This window comes from Grampus griseus (assembly GCF_964374135.1).
Source record: "Grampus griseus genome assembly, chromosome: 2".
NCBI lineage: Eukaryota > Metazoa > Chordata > Mammalia > Artiodactyla > Delphinidae > Grampus > Grampus griseus.
The window spans coordinates 61442169-61463294 of NC_139018.1; the positions used below are offsets into that span (position 1 = coordinate 61442169).

General features: G+C 36.2%; 1 protein-coding gene across 3 annotated transcripts in view; it reads right to left on the reverse strand.

The window, feature by feature from the left end:
- MIPOL1 (mirror-image polydactyly 1) overlaps positions 1-21126 on the reverse strand; it is a 305508-nt gene that overhangs the window by 173722 nt on the left and 110660 nt on the right. For all 3 annotated transcript variants that reach the window (XM_082681379.1, XM_082681377.1, XM_082681378.1), the window contains 2 exons: positions 7204-7237; positions 6774-6944 (listed from right to left, as the gene is read on the reverse strand). In XM_082681379.1, the coding sequence (XP_082537505.1) occupies positions 6774-6944; positions 7204-7237 (205 nt within the window). The remainder of the gene's footprint in view (positions 1-6773; positions 6945-7203; positions 7238-21126) is intronic.

A 21126-nucleotide genomic window follows, 5' to 3' on the forward strand; every position in this document is an offset into this window, starting at 1 on the left:
AATATATTTCAGCAAGATGGACTGGAAAAAAACGCACAGGCAAATAACTGTATGATAGACACGAAAGACAGGGGAAAAAATTAATAAAAATTTATAGTCACTATAATAAAGAATGTTGAACACGTTTCCTACTTTTCTTGAAAAATGAAACTCTAAATGTTATGATTTATTTTCTTTTCAAGTATGAGTTTTTTGTCAAACTTCTAATAACTTAACAAATCATTATTTTGCATCTATTAGGTGCTAGCTACTATGTGAACTATAAAGGATACAAAGTGAAGGCAACACTAACAATGGAGAGATTTAGAAACTTGGTTTTGTTTTCCTCTGCTAAGGTTACCTTTGATCGTTACATCACTGCCCAACTCTACGGGTTTACTTGGAGAGATTTGTTATTTTTATGTTCATTTACGCACAAACCAAGACAACTACAGGCATCCTGGGGGTATTCACGGAGGATTGGTTCTAGGAGTTCCTGAGTATACCAAACCCCACAAATGCTCAAGTCCCTTATATAAAATAACGTAGTACAATGAATACAGTCGACCCTTGAAAAACACCAGTTTGAACTACACACGTCCATGTGGATTTTTTTTTCAATTAGTATACAGTTGGCCCTCCATATTCGGGATTTCCACATCTATGGATTCAAAACCTACAGATACAGAGGGCTGACTATATTTAAAACTATTGCCTCTTTATAAATCTCCACCACCATCCACTGACCTATCACACTGAGAAACTAAATAAACCTAACATTTTCATTAAGAAAAGGATGGCCACCCCACTTCCTAAATTGATCAACTTGCCAACATATGTATCCATCCAAGTTCTTGGTATTCCTCTGTTAACAACGAACATAGTTTCACTGTCCCTAGTAAAAGACAACTCTTCCACTTATGTTCTAGATCCTATCCCCTCTCAATTTACTTATCTACTCCAGGACTTTGCTACTGCAATACTCTCTTCTCTCCCTTAAAACCACCTTTCTTTTTTTTCTGGTTCACTTCCATCAACACAACATCATGCCTTAGAATCTCCCATTAAAAAAGAAAGAAAACTCACCAACGACTCACCCTAACCCTAACCATAAGCCCCCTCTCCATCTATTGCCAATTTCTCTATCTCCATTACAGGGGGATAAAAGTTGTATACATTCACTCGGTTCAGTTCCTCACCTTCCATTCTGTCCTCTACTCCAATGTGGCCTCTGTCCTGGACAAAACCCTTGTCAAGGCTCTCAACATCTCCCATGTGATCAAATCTGAAAACGATTCCATCTTCACCTTGCTTGACCTCTCAACACCATTCAAGGGAACTAATTATTCTCATCTTTTGCAAACACTTCCTTTTCTTGCCTTTTCTGACACCACAGTCTCTTCAGTTTCCTTCTACCTCATTTGCTATCATTCCTAGTCTCCCCTGTGCGCTCCTTCTACTTTGGCCAACTGCTAAATTATTGACAGACCACAGGGCTTGATCCTAAGCCCTTTCTTTCTCAATTATCTTTCCCTGGTTTGATCTAGACCCACAGCTTTAACTATCTATATGCTGATGACTGCAATAGCCAAGTGCCTGCTCAACACTTCCATATGGATTTTTAAGAATCATCTCAAATATACCACATCCAGAGAAAATGTAAATTCCCTTCCGAAATACATTCATATTCCCCCCAAAACTTGCCCATCACAAAAATGGAAGTGAATATCTTTACACTGTTCAAGCCCAAAATAGACTCAGCCTAATTCTTCCAGCTCCCTTATGCCCCAAACCAATCTGTCTTCAAGGTCTACTCACTATACTATTGAAATATTTCCCAAATCTGTCTACTTCTCTAAATCTACAATTGCCCCACTGAGCTACCATCAGTTTCATCTTTGACTTGGACTATTGCAACAGCCTTTCTCCCTCAATATCTCCTGCATTTATACACAATTTTTAGCCCTTACCATGGCATACAAGACCTTACAAATTTGTCTGCTGCCTATCTCTTCTACCTCGTCACTTGCTGCTATCTTCCTTGCTCACTGCACTTCAACCATATTTAAGCTTGGAGTATTTACATCAGAGCCTTAAACACACTAAGCTTGTTCCCTCTCACAGGGCATTGTTGATGTATTCTTTTCTGATGGAATGCTCTCTTCACAGATTTTGCATGGCTGGATCCTTCTCCTCTTTCAAGTCTCAATTCAACTATTCACCAAAATTCAACAATTAAGCAAAAGGACTGCCTTGATCACCCTATTTAAAGTGACAATCCTCCTACCAATTGCAGTCACTCTCCATTACCTTTTTATTTTTATTACATCCCTAACTGAAAACACTTTATTCATTTATTTGTTCACTATCTATATTTCCATACTAAAATGTAAGTTCCATAAGAGTAACAGCCTTCTATATTTGGATCATTGCTGAATTCCCCAACAGAGACATATAACAGGTCCTTAATAAAATGTGGATGAATGAATAATATTTCACTAACTTCTTCTAGTTCAATGTATCTTGAAATAGATCTAAAACAGCTAAGCTCATCAGTTCATTAATTCAACAAGCCTATATTTTGTGCCTACACTGTCCTAAGGACTAATAGACACAGATAAAGAACAGTTCTTACCTTCACGCTAGGTGGGAAGACAGGCATAAAGTCAATTAACTGTACTGCAGTGTGACAAGTACTGTAATAGGATGTAAAGTAAAATGTGGGCAAAAAGAAGATATCTATCAATATTGCTTCATGTGAGAGAACTTTATTGAAGAGGTGATATTTAAATTAGCTTTAAAGTAGTAGGTAGACAAGCAAGTAACAAGTGGATAGAAGCATGTGTCAGTGAGAGGGGAAAACATGCTTAAAGGTAGAAAGAGTTATAAAGCAACAGACCAACTGTACTTTTTGTACATTGTTCAGCTGTCTTCCTAGAATTTTCTTCATTGTATTATTGGACTGGATTCATGTCTTCCTCTTATTTGGTTTATCTTTCATTTTATTGCGCTTAGTGCATGGTATAGCTTGCGGCTATAGAGAAGGAGAAAATTGACTAGTGAAATGTTTAGCTGAATTTCTTTAATTAACCTGATGATTACCCCTTGGTCCTCCCTGCTTTTTGTATTTGTCAACTCTGGACTTGAAAGATCTCAGGATCTATAGTTTTCATTATAGCATTTGACAAAAATGAATTAACTATCAAAAAAAGATGTACTAATTATATTCTGGTTAAAAGAGGCACATAAATGTTTTAAAAATATTTTCAATGACAAACACAATTAAGAAAAGTGTACAAATTAAAAGGGTTAAGATGGAATTTGGAGTGACTTATTTCCAGAAAATAGTGGTGAGTTAAGATTCTTTGCATGGTGTTCAGGTAATAGAAATTTATGATCAATCATTCAGCCTTGATAGACCAAGAAGGGAAAATTAACAACTAAAAGACAACAAAAAAAAGGAAACTCAGGGAAGGGGTTGAAGTATGCTGAGATGCTTAGCCTAGGGAAAGAGAAAATAGTGCTAATTAAGGTGAAATTTCTGTGGTATTCTTTCCAAAAACCCAAAATCTCACTCAAATCATAAGAAAATGGTATAGTTCCGGCTTGAGTCCGAAGGCCTGAGAACCAGGAGAGCCAATGATGTAAGATTCAGATGTTAATCTCATACAGAAACACCCTCACAGACATACCCCGAAATAACATTTTACCAAATATCTGGACACCCTGTGGTCCAGTCAAGTTTTCACATAATTATCATACTATTCCTTGGGGTTCTGGCTAAATTAGGCTAGTTCTAGGCTAGTTTCGATTTCCAAGGACATTCATAGATGGTCAGAGCCTGGCAACAGGAGGCTTTGGGCCTCGCTGCTACTTGTAGTCGGTAGGATAATGTTATAGAGATTTTCAGTTATGGGACCTCAGCTGGTACCTGATGCAGTAGGTGAAGGGCCTAGCCTTTGAGCACTGAATAAGTTAGGCATGGGAATGGAGGTTGGGATGTGGACTTTTGCCAAAAGGGCCAGGGGGGATGGTATATAAAATATATACAAAACACGAAAGCAAAGGCCTTGTAATAAAGACTTGGAATATAGCAGGGATAAAGGAAGAAAGTGGTAAGTTCTCTATGTACATGGGTGTTTTAGTTAACAAAATAGATGATTTCTAAAAAAATCAAATGTTTGAGTTTATAATTGTTTCAAGCACAGAAAAATAGTTTTGGCTATCTCTTCAACAATATATTGAATGATCCAAGATTGAATACACTTGGGAGGGCACAAAATGCTAAAAACAGCTGCCCACTTTAAAAGTTTAAATTGAACTTTTCCCAATTTTAATCTGAAGATAAATGTCAGATTTCCACATTGAGATAGGATAGAATCATTTGTGGCACAACAATTCTCCAGCCAAGTACAAGAAAAACCAGATTAAATTTTTAAAAAATATCTGTTTAAGACATCAGAAGGTTGCTGCTCCAACAATAACTTGAGCAGCTGGGATTCTGAAGAGGGGTTAACTGGAGACAGGTGATTTGAAGATCTGAAGTCATTGTTTTCCCCCTGAGTTTTAAAGGTTCGGAGAATGGGCAAGAGGCTGAGAAATCCGGCTTTGACTATACAGAGGGCTCCTGCTGGAGGACAGAGAAATCATCTAAGCTTCTGGCAGTTATGCAGGGCTGAAGTGACAAAATTGGAGATTTGAGACTTGGTTCCATCTCAAATCATTTGCTAACTCTGAAAACTGTATAGGGCTTCAAGTTAAAAAGCTAAGCCTTAGGGCTTCCCTGGTGGCGCAGTGGTTGACAGTCCGCCTGTCGATGCAGGGGACGCGGGTTCGTGCCCCGGTCCGGGAGGATCCCACATGCCGCGGAGCGGCTGGGCCCGAGAGCCATGGCTGCTGAGCCTGCGCGTCCGGAGCCTGTGCTCCGCGGTGGGAGAGGCCGCAGCAGTGAGAGACCCGAGTACCGCAAAAAAAAAAAAAAAAAAAAAAAAAAAAAAAAGCTAAGCCTTAAGCCCTGTGAAAAGAATAATGGAGTTTCCCATTGTCTTACAATGCAAAAGAGACAAATACTAGAATAGAGGATTCTCCAGGAGTAGAGCCCTAGTGAATACTCTGCTCTCAGTGAACCACAAGCTGACCAAGACTTACTAAAACTTTCACCCAGCCTCCATGGGATATAGTAAAGAATCTCACACAGTGATAGAAATGAACTAATAAGGAAACATTTTATGAAGTAGGAGAGAAAAGGGACAATTGGTTAAGTGATAACCTTAAGCAGGCAAGGAAAGATGTAAACTAGTGTGAAACAGAGAAGTTGTCCTTAAACAGAAGCATGTAAAAAAGAAAGTAGAAAAGGCAGAGTATATGGGTGCAAATGCAGGTAGGCTGGTGAATGAAATGGTGGGGACAAGCAGAAATTCTTTTTTCTATTGGGAGGCAGACGTTGGATGCTTGAGGAGAAAGGAGAAAGATAAAATAGTCCTCCAGAGGGGGAGAGTGAGTGGAAGGTTGCCAGGCAACACCAAGGGTCTACTTGAAGACGGTGGTCATGAACACAAGGTAAGTTCAGTCAGCAAATTTGTGTGATAGTCTCCTGCCATATAAAGCTGTGAAGGTGTAGAACAGGCAGAAAGTTAAATTTATAAAACTTAGGTTTTGCTAGGTGAGCAGGATAAAGGAAGAGAGGGCCAAAACAACTGAGGTTATATTACATGCAGGTTATATTACATTACATGATAATTATGGTGAGCCATGGAATCCAAACTAGATGAAGAGGGAAGTGAGGACATGAGGGGATTAAGGGATAGGAAAAGAGGTGGTAAGATCAATATAATCAGGTGCCAGGAGAGTTGACAATTTGCAAGAGTTAGAGTTCTAGAGGGAGCTGGAAAGATAACAAATGGTGGTCATCAAGCGGGATGCTTGAAATTGAGACTGATAATGACCAAGAACAGGGTATGACCATAGGGTGGATGGCAGAAAGAGTATAGCGTACGTGGATTATTGGAGGAGAGAGATTCAAAGAGATGAGAGGGATATTGAAAGTATCACCTACATAGATATTTAAATCACCAAGAACTGTGACAGGAGTAGGCTGAAGAAAGAGACAGTGAAATAGATCCTAAAATCTTTAAGAAATGAGGGAAGCGACACGGGAATGTGTACATGACTGCAACAGGAGTGTGTAATGGGTGATACAATCTGATACATGGGCCTCAAAGCTGGAGGTGTTTAGAGAGAATAAAGGAACAATGATCTAAAAACACTAATGAGGAACAAGCCTCCAAGCCCAGTGGTCCAACTGCTGGGCGAGGGAATATATTCACATTTGAGAGGACTGCAGTGGAAGCGGTATCCTCAGGGCGGTAATCAGGTTTCAGTTAGAGCAGGAAGGTATAAGTAATGTTCAGAAAGGAATACCCTAATAATTTGATTCCTTTATCAATGTTTACTGAAAGGCACTGAATTAGGCACTAGGAATAAAACAGTAATAAAGACAATGTCAGCCCTCACAAAACTGTGACTCAAGTAAGAAGTCTCATATAAAAGTGATTACTTTAAAGAATATAACTAAAATTTTATAACAAGCTAACAGTTTTATTAGAATGCATATACTTGAAGAATGATATAACAAAATATGTGATTATTTTAATATAGCTAATCATTGTGGTATTAATTATAATCTAAAAACTAATTCGAATTAAGAATATGTGGGGAAAAGTCATTTTTTAATGTAAAGAAAGAGGGGAAAATGTTAAGTGTATGCTTTTTACAGATATTGTACATGCAGTTACCTGAGACAAAGCAGCATCCCGTTCTTCAATCACTGCATTCATTTCTTCTGCAGTTATTCTCTTTTTACATTCCTTGGTCTTGTAGATTCTATCCACAATTATAGCTCCATTCTTCTGAATAGCTATCCCTGTGTCTGCATTGTTTATTCTGTTCAGTAATTCCTGTAATGTCTACCAACACCATTATATGTTAGTCAGACATGAAGTTTTAATATATTTTATTTAATATAGGGTTTTAATTAATAGGCACATGTGAATTGTAAATTGACTGAGTAAAGTTATTGAATTTTCATATTGCAGCAAAGATGTACATTATTAGTGTGTCAATTCTTCTTTTTCCCACATCTTAGTTCTTGAAACCCACTCAATTGAACTTAAGCCTCTAAGATATAAGACTGACATCAAGAAATCTCCTCAGAGAATGGCTTACCATGTCATTTTCTTCAGGGTTAATATTTTCTAGCCTAGAAAAAAGGGACACAGAAAGCCTGATCAGTAGCATTTCCTTAGTGCAGCAAAATGAGTTCGCTTTTTAAATCTTTAGAACCTCAAGTAATTTCATTCGACTAGTCTTTAGAGTCAACCATGACATTGAACATATTAAAGTGCCACCTGCTCGACTCCATCTTTCAATAATGCTCCATATCTTCTGCACTGACTTCAGACTGTTAAGTTATTAATGTTTACTGCTATATATGACTACAAGGATCAATTGTTCATATGTGCTTAGATGAAGAAAGTTCCCCAGTGATAGAAGTACTCATTCTCATCATTATATTTATTTCTAGACTTTCAATTCTTACCAGAAACTGTATTTCCTATCCTTCTTGGACATTATCACAAATAAAACAAAGCAAGTATTTTTATTACAAAGTTTAACTATGTTCCCTCAAAAGCAATGACAAATAACTACCACTAAATTTGACCTGAAAATCTCCTGGTGCTACCTATTTGTTGAAACAAATACGCTATATAGAAAGGCTGACCAAAATTGGTCACATTTTTAAATGACTAATGTTATTTTCTTTTTTGCATAACATAGAATTATTCAATTTAAAGGCAAAAAAAGTAAACTTGTTCTCTTCATAAATGGACTTTTTGTCTTTTAAGAGTCATAGTGTTTATGTTTGTTGATGTTGGTAAATTGAAATGCAGTTAAAGTAAAGAAAGAAGTTCTAAATGACATATTTAGAAAATGTATATAATATAATTTAGGCAGTCATTAAATTGGGTAGATTAAATGAAAACCTGTAATGGGTACCAGTGAAATGATGGAGATTTTAGAAATGATTTCAATTATTTAAAAATTGTACTTAAAAGCTTAGATATCCAAATTCGTGTTTCAACTTTTCCCCCTCCATTCTGTGCTCCTGTGATTTAACATTTACCACAAAAAAAGGATACTAGGAAAAGATTACAGAAGACACTTAACAAATTTGTTACAAAATTGTTCCAAACTCCACAGTTCAATCAAACTGCTATAATCATGGAGAGAAAGTATAGATTTTAGAACATTACATTTGCACAGGAAAATATATGAACATATATCAAAAAAACTATTTCTACCCATATTTAAATGGTGTAAGTCAATAGGTAGGTGTAGTAATTTTGAATTATATCTATTTAATGTTTATCTCAAACTACTAATGTCCCCTTGGATTCACATTCCAATAAGGGCAAATATGTACTCTTATCTTTTTCTCCCAAAATAAATCAAGTTTTCAAATATCCTGCTTCATAAAAGCTTAGTCTACAAAAACTATGAGGATAATCACTTCCTTTTTTTTTTTTTTTTTTTGCAGTACGTGGGCCTCTCACTGTTGTGGCCTCTCCCATTGCGGAGCACAGGCTCCAGATGCGCAGGCTCAGCGGCCATGGCTCATGGGCCCAGCCGCTCCGCGGCATGTGGGATCTTCCCAGACTGGGGCACGAACCCATGTCCCCTGCATCGGCAGGCGGACTCTCAACCACTGCACCACCAAGGAAGCCCATCACTTCCTTTTTATTCAATTAAGAAACACAGTGGAAAAGTATAAGATAAAATTCTTCCACTTATTTATGATCATGTAAAAGTATTTGAAGAACATGAGTGGCATTTAACCATCAGTTATTGGTTGGCTAAATATGATTTTTAGGGAAGCCATATGTGGTAAGGAATATTTACCTTAATGTTGTTCTTTTTAGATGAAATCAAACTAAGGTCAACTAATGGCAGTTTCCAAAGAAGTTTCAATATTTATAAACTTCACAATTTATGAAACTTGATCATTTAAAATGTAAAAAGCTACATGGAAATTAAGCATTTAGATTCACAGATTACTGGGAACTTAAAAAAAAATTAGTTCTCAATATTATGCAACTCCCTTTTTTTGTTTCAAAGAGTTACATATGATCAAAAAGAAAATAACAGTGTAGGTAGGTTAAGTAATTCATATATTCCAAATAATCAACATAACAAAAAGTGCATGAAATTCCTATGTAATATTTATATGTTTTTTTCAGGCAATGCAAAATGAAGAACTATTACTTTAAGGAAAAGCAAATGAAGAGTTTAAATGTTTTAAATTCACAGCTTTCAATAGGAAATGGTTAAGATAACTGTATTTAGTCTAATATTAAATTCCCTGCTAACAACCAAAATTAAAAAAAAATTAAAATCAAATTTTCTTATCAGATGTTATATACTAGATCCTAGGCACATAAATTTAGCATTCTGACCATAAATAACTTATGTGGGGGCTTCCCTGGTGGCACAGTGGTTGAGAGTCCGCCTGCCGATGCAGGGGACATGGGTTCGTGCCCCAGTCTGGGAAGATCTCACATGCCGTGGAGCGGCTAGGCCCGTGAGCCATGGCCGTTGAGCCTGCGCGTCCGGAGCCTGTGCTCCGCAACGGGAGAGGCCACAACAGTGAGAGGCCCGCGTACCACAAAAAAATAAAAAACTTATGTGATTGCCCTTAAAAGTACATGATATATAGTGATTTATCATTTTGTGATAAATGAATGTGAATCATGTTTTGGTGAGTGAGTGTGTCAGGTATGACATGCAGGGCCTGAGTGAGCCACATCAACCACTTGGCATGTGAATCTCTATTTTGCTTTATTATTAGCCTTTATAATTGATATAAATATAGTGATAAATGGTCACTGAGAGGAAAATAAAACTTAAAACCTTTTATTATACAGCAGGTTCTTATCTGCTGTACACCTGCAACTAACACAGCATTGTAAATCAACTATACTCCAATAAAAATTTAAAAAATAATAAAAATGCCTATTTAAAAAAAATAAGAGGGACTTCCCTGGTGGCACAGTGGTTAAGAATCCATGCAAGGGACACGGGTTCGAGCCCTGGTCTGTGAAGATCCCACATCCCGTGGAGCAACTAAGCCCGTGTGCCACAACTACTGAGCCTGTGCTCTAGAGCCCGTGAGCCACAACTACTGAAGCGCATGTGCCTAGAGCCTGTGCTTGGCAACAAGAGAAGCCACCACAATGAGAAGCCCATGCACCGCAACAAGAGTAGCCCCTGCTTGCTCGCCACAACTAGAGAAAGCCTGCGTGCAGCAACGAGGACCCAACGCAACCAAAAATAAAATAAATAATTAAAAAGGAAAACTCTTGTACCTACTAAAGTCTGCCTTTGTAGTGCAAACTCATTCACAGACAATATGTAAATGAACAGGTATGGTTGTGTTTAAATTTGCATTTCTTTAAAAGTTTCAGGAAGTATTTGTCACAGATATCAAAGATCAACTACATAGTAATTTAGTCTCAATTAGATTATATAGAGTAGGGATGAGCAAACTTTTTTTGTAAAGGGTCAGATAATATTTTAGGCTTTACCATACGTTCTCTGTTGCAGCTACTAAATCCTGCCTTTGAAGAAGAAAATCTATTCATAGACAATATGTAAATGAACAGGTGTGGTTGTATTCACATAAAACTTTATTTACAAAACAAGTGGAAGGCTGGATTTGCACCATAGGTCCTTACTTTGCTGATCCCTGATACAGAGTATTGAAAAATGAGATCAGATCTTTGATGTTAATACACTGTAAGTGCCAATTCAGTATATTTGACACATTTTTCTGAGGTGGGTCATTTAATATCTAGTTAAAGATAAAAAATCAACAATAGTGGCTTCCAGAAAATTAAATTCAGTCCTACAATAAGGACATTACTTACTATATCACTTAAGAAAACAAAAATTAGACAACTTACCTTTAAGAAAAAGGAAGCAATTTGAAACAGTTATATAAGACACATAATTTTCTATGTAAAATGACTTTTTAGGTTTAAGGTTTACTAGCAGCATGTACAACACATAGTTTTACTAGCTTAATAAAGACAAAGTAATAGTTGGTATTATATGACATACAGCCAACAAACTATACATTATATATCATTAATATGAAGTTTACAATTAAACAAAAGAATTTCAACCTTTCATAATCTTTAAATTATGCCTACAACAGTCTAACTAGACAGTCATGATAATCAGTAAGAATATTGCTGAAGTAAATGTCCATAGGTTCAAGTTTCAATTGATTTCCTATACCATGCAAATTCTGACTGACAACCTTGCACTCTAAGTGAAAAGACTCATGCATGAAATGTCACATATCTTGATTTATTCCTAAATCAGTCAATATCACATCTTTCCTTTCTGAACCTAGAGTCCTTTACCTTGTTCAATGGGAAGAAGCAAAACTTTGACCCCCAAATGATAAAAAGAACAAGTGATCAGCTTATCAAAAAATTCTAAATTGTTTTTTTCTCTAAGTCTCCTTTCTTACACAGTGCCACCTTTAATATAAAAAATACACCAACAATAACAGATTGAAAAATAGATACCATGTTCTCAAAAGTTGGAATGTACCTATGCAAACATGTCTATATTGGCATGCATATGTAAGTCATTTTAACCTGAATCCTTTTTACTTTTTCCTAGTTTTGGATAAAAGCAAAAGAGACAAAGAAAAAAGCATTAACAATTCAAGAGGTAAGGGAAAGCAGAGAAGCGGCAGAATAATAAGACAAGACAAACATTATACAGAAAGATGAAAAGTAGATCGGAAGTGGAAAAGATGATGAGAGAAAAAAGAAGGAAGGAATTTCCAGATTATAGGAAGCAAGAAGTAAGGAATTAAAACAAAAAGATGTGAAATAATTTATACAATTTCATCTTATACTCAATGCCTCTAAATATGCCTTTCAGTCAAGCAAAGCTCAGTTATAAATTGGTTCTATCTTAACAAAGATTTAGTCTAAAATGCACTATTGAAGTTCAGAGCCTATAGACTTCAACTGAGTAGAAAAGAGCCTCCACAGTGCCATTTAGAACTGTACTGACATGCTATTTGTTGCTGTTGTTGTTCTTGCTTCTTCTGTATGATTTTTCCTGATCCCCTCACCTGAACCCCTAGACTGTAATACAGCTGTCTATAAACTTTTCTTAGGAACCAATAATTCTTCATATCACTTGATACTATTTTGAGTATTTATGTAATTATTCATATTTACTTAATGCTGATCTTAACTAAATTGAAACCATAATGCTGTGTTCCTGCAACTAGCACTGTACTTGACAGATAATAAATATTCAAAAAATATTTATTGAATGGACTAATTAACTAAAAGATAAGTCTTGGGACTGTTTTCCTTTTCTCCATTCCCCATTCCTCCCTCAATAGGAATGCTACCAAGAACAAAATGAAAAAGTCTCGCCTCAAGGAACCCTAATTTTCATGTATTGTAATAAAAACTATAACAAAACATAGGTACAGATTAAAGTAAATAGACAATGGAAGATTTAAAAGTTTAGGGAAGAAGGATAGGCTCAATTTAGATCCATCACTTAAAGAGACAGAATGAACAAAACTAAGAGACCAATTTAATAGGAGTTCTGAGGAAGAAGTTTTTGTTTGGATATGTGGGCAGGTGGTTGTGCTGCCGATAGTTACAGGGAATTAAGGACGATCAGGTTTTAAAAATAAATTAATAATTCCATTTTGGATATGCTAAGGTTGAGATGCCTGTATAGCTCTGAGGTAGATAAGTCCTGCAATGTATAAGTGACTGACTATGACTCTTTGGGCAGGTAGTCAACCACTCTAAGTTTCTTCACCTATAAAGCCTGAATATCACTCAATGAGTTGTGACATTGTATAAAAAACTGATTTGTTATCTTTTGGGGGTGAATTTTATTTCTAAAAACAGTAAAAACTGGGCTTCCCTGGTGGTGCAGTGGTTGACAGTCCGCCTGCCGATGCACGGAACACGGGTTCATGCCCCGGTCTGGGAAGATCCCACATGCTGCGGAGCGGCTGGGCCCGTGAGCCATGGCTGCTGAGCCTGTGCGTCCAGAGCCTGTGCTCTGCAACGGGAGAGGCCACAACAGTGAGAAGCCCACATACCGCAAAAACAAAAAAACAAAACAAAACAAAAAACAGTAAAAATATTTAGAAGCAAATTTTATGAATAAAATTGGTGATCAACCTACATAAAAGATTTATGGTCATAAATTACATGCTAAGTATAGTACTGTGCAGCAGTTGACAAATTGAAGGTAATAGTACTTGCAAATCTCTAAAGAAAAGTTCTAAAGTTTTTAATAGCTGCATTACTGAAAAAAAGAAAAAAAGGTATCTATTTTGAAGAGTATGTTTAAACACATTGGGTCCCAGCAACTGTTTTGTAGATAAAAACAAACTGATTCTTAAAGGTATATGGAAAGGCAAACGTACCAGAATAGTCAAAATAATTCTACAATAAAAGAGCAAAGTTTAGAGGGATGACATTATCCGATTTCAAGACGTAACATAAAGATTTAGTAATCAAGAATGTGTGGTACTGGCAAAAGGATAGAAACACAGATCAATGGACAGACAAGTAAGTCCTGAAATTAATACACATGAATAGTCAAATAACTTTTGGCAAAGGTGCAAAGGAAATTAGTGGAGAAATGAAACCATTTTCAACAAATGGTACTAGAATAAATAAATGTCTACATGCAAAAAAAAAAAGACCATTTACATTGTACCATGTATCACTTTACACAAAAATCAACTCAAAACAGATTGTAGGCCTAAATGTAAAACATGAAATTTATAACTCATAGAAGAAAACATAGGAGAAACTTGGTGCGACCTTACATATGACAATGAGTTTTAGATTCAATTCTAAAAGTACAAAACATGAAAGAAAAAACAATCAATAAACTGGATTTTATCAAAATTTAAAACTTATATCCTGCTAAGCACACTGTTAAGAGAAGAAAAATACAAAACATGAACTGGAAGAAAATATTTGAAAACCACATACCTGAAAAACGACTTACATCCAGAATATATAACAAACACTTAAAATTAACAAAAAGGAAACAAACAACCCAACTTAAAAAACTGGTCAAATATCTGAACAGACATTTTACCAAAGAAGATATACAGATGGTAAATAAACAGGAGCTCAATATCATCTGTCATTAGAGAATGGATAATGTTCAAAATAAGAAAAAAAGCAAAACAAGAATGACAATTCCAAATACTGGCAAAGATGGTGAGCAACAAGAACTCTGATTCATTGCTGGTGGGGTGGGCATATCCCCATAAAACATGACCCTGGAGCAGGCTGCAGTGCCAGAAAGTAAGAAATGGTTAAAAAAATCAAAAGGATGGGAACATGTCAAAGGCATGTAGGAGCCACCTAAAAGAGTTTCCAGTGGTCAAAGTTGAAATACTACACAATAGCGAAGATCAATAAAACTAAAAGCTGGTACTTTGAGAAGATAAACAAAACTGATAAACCATTAGCCAGACTCATCAAGAAAAAAAGGGAGAAGACTCAAATCAAGAGACTTAGAAATGCAAAAGGAGAAGTAACAACTGACACTGCAGAAATACAAAGGATCATGAGAAGTTACTACAAGCAACTATATGCCAATAAAATGGACAATGTGGAAGAAATGGACATATTCTTAGAACAGCACAACCTTCTGAGACTGAACCAGGAAGAAAGAGAAAACATAAACAGACCAATCACAAGCACTGAAATTGAGACTGTGATTAAAATCTTCCAACAAACAAAAGCCCAGGACCAGACGACTTCACAGGCGAATTCTATCAAACATTTAGAGAAGAGTCAACACCTAGCCTTCTCAAACTCTTCCAAAATATAGCAGAGAGAGGAATGCTCCCAAACATATTCTATGAGGCCAGCATCACCATGACACCAAAATCAGACAAAGATGTCACAAAGAAAGAAAACTACAGGCCAATATCACTGATGAACATAGATGCAAAAATCCTCAACAAAATACTAGCAAACAGAATCCAACAGCACAGTAAAAGGATCATACACCATGATCAAGTGGGATTTATCCCAGGGATGCAAGGATTCTTCAATATATGCAAATCAATCAATGTGATACACCATATTAACAAACTGAAGGAGAAAAACCAAATGATCATCTCAACAGATGCAGAAAAAGCTTTTGACAAAATTCAACACCCATTTACGATAAAAACCCTCCAGAAAGTAGGCATAGAGGGAACTTTCCTCAAGATAATAAAGGCCATATATGACAAAGCCACAGCCAACATCATTCCCAATGGTGAAAAACTGAAACCATTTCCACTAAGATCAGGAACAAGACAAGGTTGCCCACTCTCACCACTATTATTCAACATAGTTTTGGAAGTTTTAGCCACAGCAATCAGAGAAGAAAAAGAAATAAATGGAATCGAAATCAGAAAAGAAGAAGTAAAGCTGTCACTGTTTGCAGATGACATGATACTATACATAGAGAATCCTAAAGATGCTACCAGAAAACTACTAGAGCTAATCAATGAATGTGGTAAAGTAGCAGGACACAAAATTAATGCACAGAAATCTCTGGCATTCCTATACACTAATGATGAAAAATCTGAAAGAGAAATTAAGGAAACACTCCCATTTACCACTGCAACAAAAAGAATAAAATACCTAGGAATAAACCTACCTAAGGAGACAAAAGACCTATATGCAGAAAACTATAAGACACTGATGAAAGGAATTAAAGATGATACAAACAGATGGAGAGATATACCATGTTCTTGGATTGGAAGAATCAACAATATGAAAATGACTATACTACCCAAAGCAATCTACAGATTCAGTGCAGTCCCTATCAAACTATCAATGGCATTTTTCACAGAACTAGTACAAAAAATTTCACAATTTGTATGGAAACACAAAAGACCCTGAATAGCCAAAGCAATCTTGAGAATGGAAAACGGAGCTGGAGGAATCAGGCTCCCTGACTTCAGACTATACTACAAAGCTACAGTAATCAAGACAGTAAGGTACTGGCACAAAAACAGAAATATAGATCAATGGAACAGGATAGAAAGCCCAGAGATAAACCCACGCACATATGGTCACCTTATCTTTGATAAAGAGGCAAGAATATACAGTGGAGAAAACACAGCCTCTTCAATAAGTGGTGCTCGGAAAACCGGACAGCTACATGTAAAAGAATGAAATTAGAACACTCCCTAACACCATATGCAAAAATAAACTCAAAATGGATTAAAGACCTAAATGTAAGGCCAGAGACCATCAAACTCTTAGAGGAAAACATAGGCAGAACACTCTACGACATAAATCACAGCAAGATCTTTTTTGACCCACCTCCTAGAGAAATGGAAATAAAAACAAAAATAAACAAATGGGACCTAAAGAAACTTAAAACCTTTTGCACAGCAAAGGAAACCATAAACAAGATGAAAAGACAACCCTCAGAATGGGAGAAAATATTTGCAAATGAAGCAACTGACAAAGGATTAATCTCCAAAATTTACAAGCAGCTCATGCAGCTCAATATCAAAAAAACAAACAACCCAATCCAAAAATGGGCAAAAGACCTAAATAGACATTTCTCCAAAGTAGATATACAGATTGCCAACAAACACGTGAAAGGATGCTCAACATCACTAATTAGAGAAATGCAAATCAAAACTACAATGAGGTATCACCTCACATCTGTCAGAATGGCCATCATCAAAAAATCTACAAACAATAAATGCTGGAGAGGGTGTGGAGAAAAGGGAACCCATGAGAATGTAATGGGAATGTAAATTGATACAGCCACTATGGAGAACAGTATGGAGGGTCCTTAAAAAACTAAAAGTAGAACTACCATACGACTCAGCAATCCCACTACTGAGCATATACCCTGAGAAAACCATAATTCAAAAAGACTCATGTACCACAATGTTCATTGCAGCTCTATCTACAATAGCCAGGACATGGAAGCAACCTAAGTGTCCATCAACAGATGAATGGATAAAGAAAATGTGGCACATGCATACAATGGAATATTACTCAGCCATAAAAAGAAATGAAATTGAGTTATTTGTGGTGATTGGATTGACCTAGAGACTGTCATACAGAGTGAAGTAAGTCAGAAAGAGAAAAACAAATACCATATGCTAACACATATATGGAATCTTAAAAAAAATAAAAAGGTTCTGAAGAACCTAGGGGCAGAGCAGGAATAAAGACTCAGACGTAGACAATGTACTTGAGGACATGGGGAGGGGGAAGAGTAAGCTGGGACGAAATGAGAGAGTGGCGTGGACATATATACACTACCAAATGTAAAATAGATAGCTAGTGGGAAGCAGCCACAGCACAGGGAGATCAGCTCAGTGCTTTGTGACCATCTAGAGGGGTGGGATAGGGAGGGTAGGAGAGAGATGCAAGAGGGATGAGATATGGGGATATATGTATATATACAGCTGATTTACTTTGTTATAAAGGAGAAACACATCATTGTAAAGCAATTATACTCCAATAAAGGCATTAAAAAAAAAAGCTGGAATACTCCAATCAACAAAATAACATAGTATTAGATTATAATTCGAAGTATTAAATGAATATCAATGAGTCCATACAGATATAACTAAATAAAAAAATGAGGGATACAAATGTCCTGTACTGAAGAATTACAAATAATTTATGTAGATATTCTCTGCTGAGGAAGCTAGAACTCAATTAACCTCCTAGCCCACACTCCGCAGCCCATCATTGAGTACAGGCTGCACTTTAGTGATTTGCTTCAAAGAGCAGAGTATGAAAGAGGAATGTGGGTAACTTTACAGAAGAGAAACATGGCAAGTACTACCTTGGCCAGGTGACCAAGATTAACATCACTGGCTGTAAGTCATATTGATAGAAGATAACCTTGAAATGATGTGATGAAAATGGCATTTCACCCCTGTACTCTCTGTCCCATAAAACCAATACCTCAGTCTAATCATGAGAAAAACTTCAGAAAAACTGAAATTGAGAAACATTCTATAAAATACCTGACCAATATTCCAGAACTGTCATCAAAAACGGGGAAAGTCTGAGAAAATGTCACACAGCAGAGTAGGCAACGGAGACACAGTAACTAAATGTCTATGGAATCCTGGATAGGATCTTGGAAAATAAAAAGGACATCACGGAGAAGTAGTGAAATCTGAATAAAGTGTGGCCTTTAGTAAATAGTTGTATAACAATATTGATTTCTCCCCCGTGACATACGTACCATAGTAATATAAGATGTTAGCAATAAGGGAAACTGGGTGAGGGTTATAGGAACTCTGTACTATCTATCTTCACAACTTTTCTGTAAATCTGAAAGTATTCTAAAATAAAAAGTTTATTGAAAAAAAAAAGGCCAAGTAAAGATGGTGGAGTGAAATCTGAACACAGAAATTTATGTATCCCATCACATACCACTTGAATGGATGATAAAAATTAATCAAACAGCAAAGGAAGCAGGACATCATGTAGTAATTTTTAAAAGTAGGGATAAGGTGGAGAGTGGAAAAATGATTTTGAACAGGTTCAACCAACTTCTCTTTTTACACATGAAAATAGGTATTGAGAAAAGACAGTGACCTCACCAAATCCTGGAAAATTTTCACTAATACCACACAGCTTGGAAATAACCTGAGAGACCAATGAGTTGAGTAGACAGACCAGAGAAAAGTAAAGAAAATCTTCCTGCATTACTGAAGAATCTTTACAGAGGAAGCAAGAATCATCAGGGCTGGCCTTTTTTTTTTTTTTTTTTTTTACTACACTGGTGGAACAAATAAAAGCCCAAAAGAAATACTCCATGGAATCAGGATATCCACAAGACGAGACAGAGTGAGCCGTCAGAACAGTGCAAGACACCAAACAAAGTCCTACAAGCAGAGGACAGAACTTCAAACAGAATCAGTATCTAGCCCCAAGGAGGTCTTCCCAACTACCACTCCTACCCTACTGCCTTACAGCAATGAAGAAAAGTGGCCCAGAAGCAATACCTAGCCAAGAATCAGAAAAGGCAAATAGGTTTCAAATAATATGAAATGTTTATCAAGGAAAATTCACTTGCACTGTATCAAAACAAAGAAAAGTTCTTGACAATTTAAGCATGAGCAAGATGAAGAGAAATGAGATGCCAACTATGAATTCACCACAAACACATGACAAAATATCATGCAAATGAGGTAAAGATCATAATATAAAAGATAACATAAAGCAAGAGAAAGAAGAAAATTGTCCTATCGTGGTTGGCATTCTAGAAAAACATAAGACGAACATGAATTCAATAAAAGAAGTTCAAAGAGAAGATGCCAAAACAAAAGAGTAGATGAATAGGAAAATTGAAAACTTAAGGATAGACCTGAAACTTATATAATTAAAAAAAGAAAGAAAACTTAAGGGAACATTGAGAATAAATAAACAAAATATTTAATAAATGAACCAGAAAGAACAGGGAATGGGACAGTAACAATTGGAATTACTAACTAAAGGAAAGGCTTAAGAGTATCACAGTGAATGCAGAGAAAAAGACAGGAATTAAAATAATTATTGAAGAGATAATAGATAAGGATAAAAGTTCCCTATAAAAATAACTGAAGTCTCTAAAATAGAAAACCTAAAAAACAAATGTAAAATTTCCCTGAAATAAAGGAAGAATCATACAGTCTTTAGAAAGGCATGCTGTGGTTCTAAAAATATTACAGATCAACCCGAACATACTGATTAAGTTGTTCTATTTCAAGAATAAAGAATCATTCAAGTACCCAGGCAGAAAAAATTAAACCACCTATAAGTGAGGGAAAAAGCAATATGATTGACCTCAGACTTCTTTTCAGGCAAACTCAATGTCAGAAAAGTCAGTAACATTTTTACAGTGTTTAGAATGAAAAAATACTTGAGCCAAGAATTTTATTCATAACCAATTTGAATATAAGGATAACAAACAGCCAGTCTAGAGTACGTTAAAGTAGAGAATAAAGTATTTATAAACCCTTCCTTAAAAGGTTTCCCTGGTGGCGCAGTGGTTGAGAGTCCGCCTGCCGACGCAGGGGACACAGGTTCGTGCCCCGGTCCAGGAAGATCCCACATGCTGCGGAGCAGCTGGGCCCGTGAGCCATGGCCGCTGAGCCTGCGCGTCCGGAGCCTGTGCTCCGCAACGAGAGAGGCCACAGCAGTGAGAGGCCCGCGTACCGCAAAAAAAAAACAAAAAAAAACCTATTTGAAAACGAAATTTGGTTACCCAGGAACTCCCCACAATAAGGAACTCAGGTGTAAAAATGCCATGTATGATAAAAGTTCGAGTAATGATTACTCAACCCTTTTAAATATAAAATAAAGGTTAAACAAGGGGGGCACTTTGGCTATAGAATCCAATACAGCTTTTATAAATTTTTTAAAAGTAGAATTCATAAAGAAAAAGAAAAAAAGGAGTTTAAAACTGTTATTTATTTCATAGCTGAGAGTCAAATAATATTGCTTAACTAAAACACTGCACAAAAAAATATTGATGAGATTCCAACACCTTAATGTTTTTCCATCTCTTAAATTTAGATTGTTCTTTTGGGAATTAATATATCTTATTGAGAGAAAACACTGCCTGAAGTTCAAAAATTTCTTCAGTTTCACTTCAATTGATTACTACTCTTCAATTCAAGTAACATTTATATAGCATTTGCTACAAGTCAAGTATTTTTCAATACTTATTAAATCATTTAGTCCTCATAACAACCAATATAAAACAGCCACTATTTTCCTGTTTTGTAGAGAAAAAACAGAGTCCCAGAAACTCTGAATCTGTCCATGACTGTACAGCTAGGAAGCAAAAGAGTGAAGATTCAAAGACAGGTACCTGTGTCTGGAATCTGTGCTCTTCACCTCTACAATATAATGCCTCTCAAATAAAACAGAATGTAGAAAATGAATTAATTTTTATCAAATTAATTCTATGTATGCATCTATTCAACCACCAACCATCTATCCTTCCAGACAGTAGTGTTTATATAAACAAAGA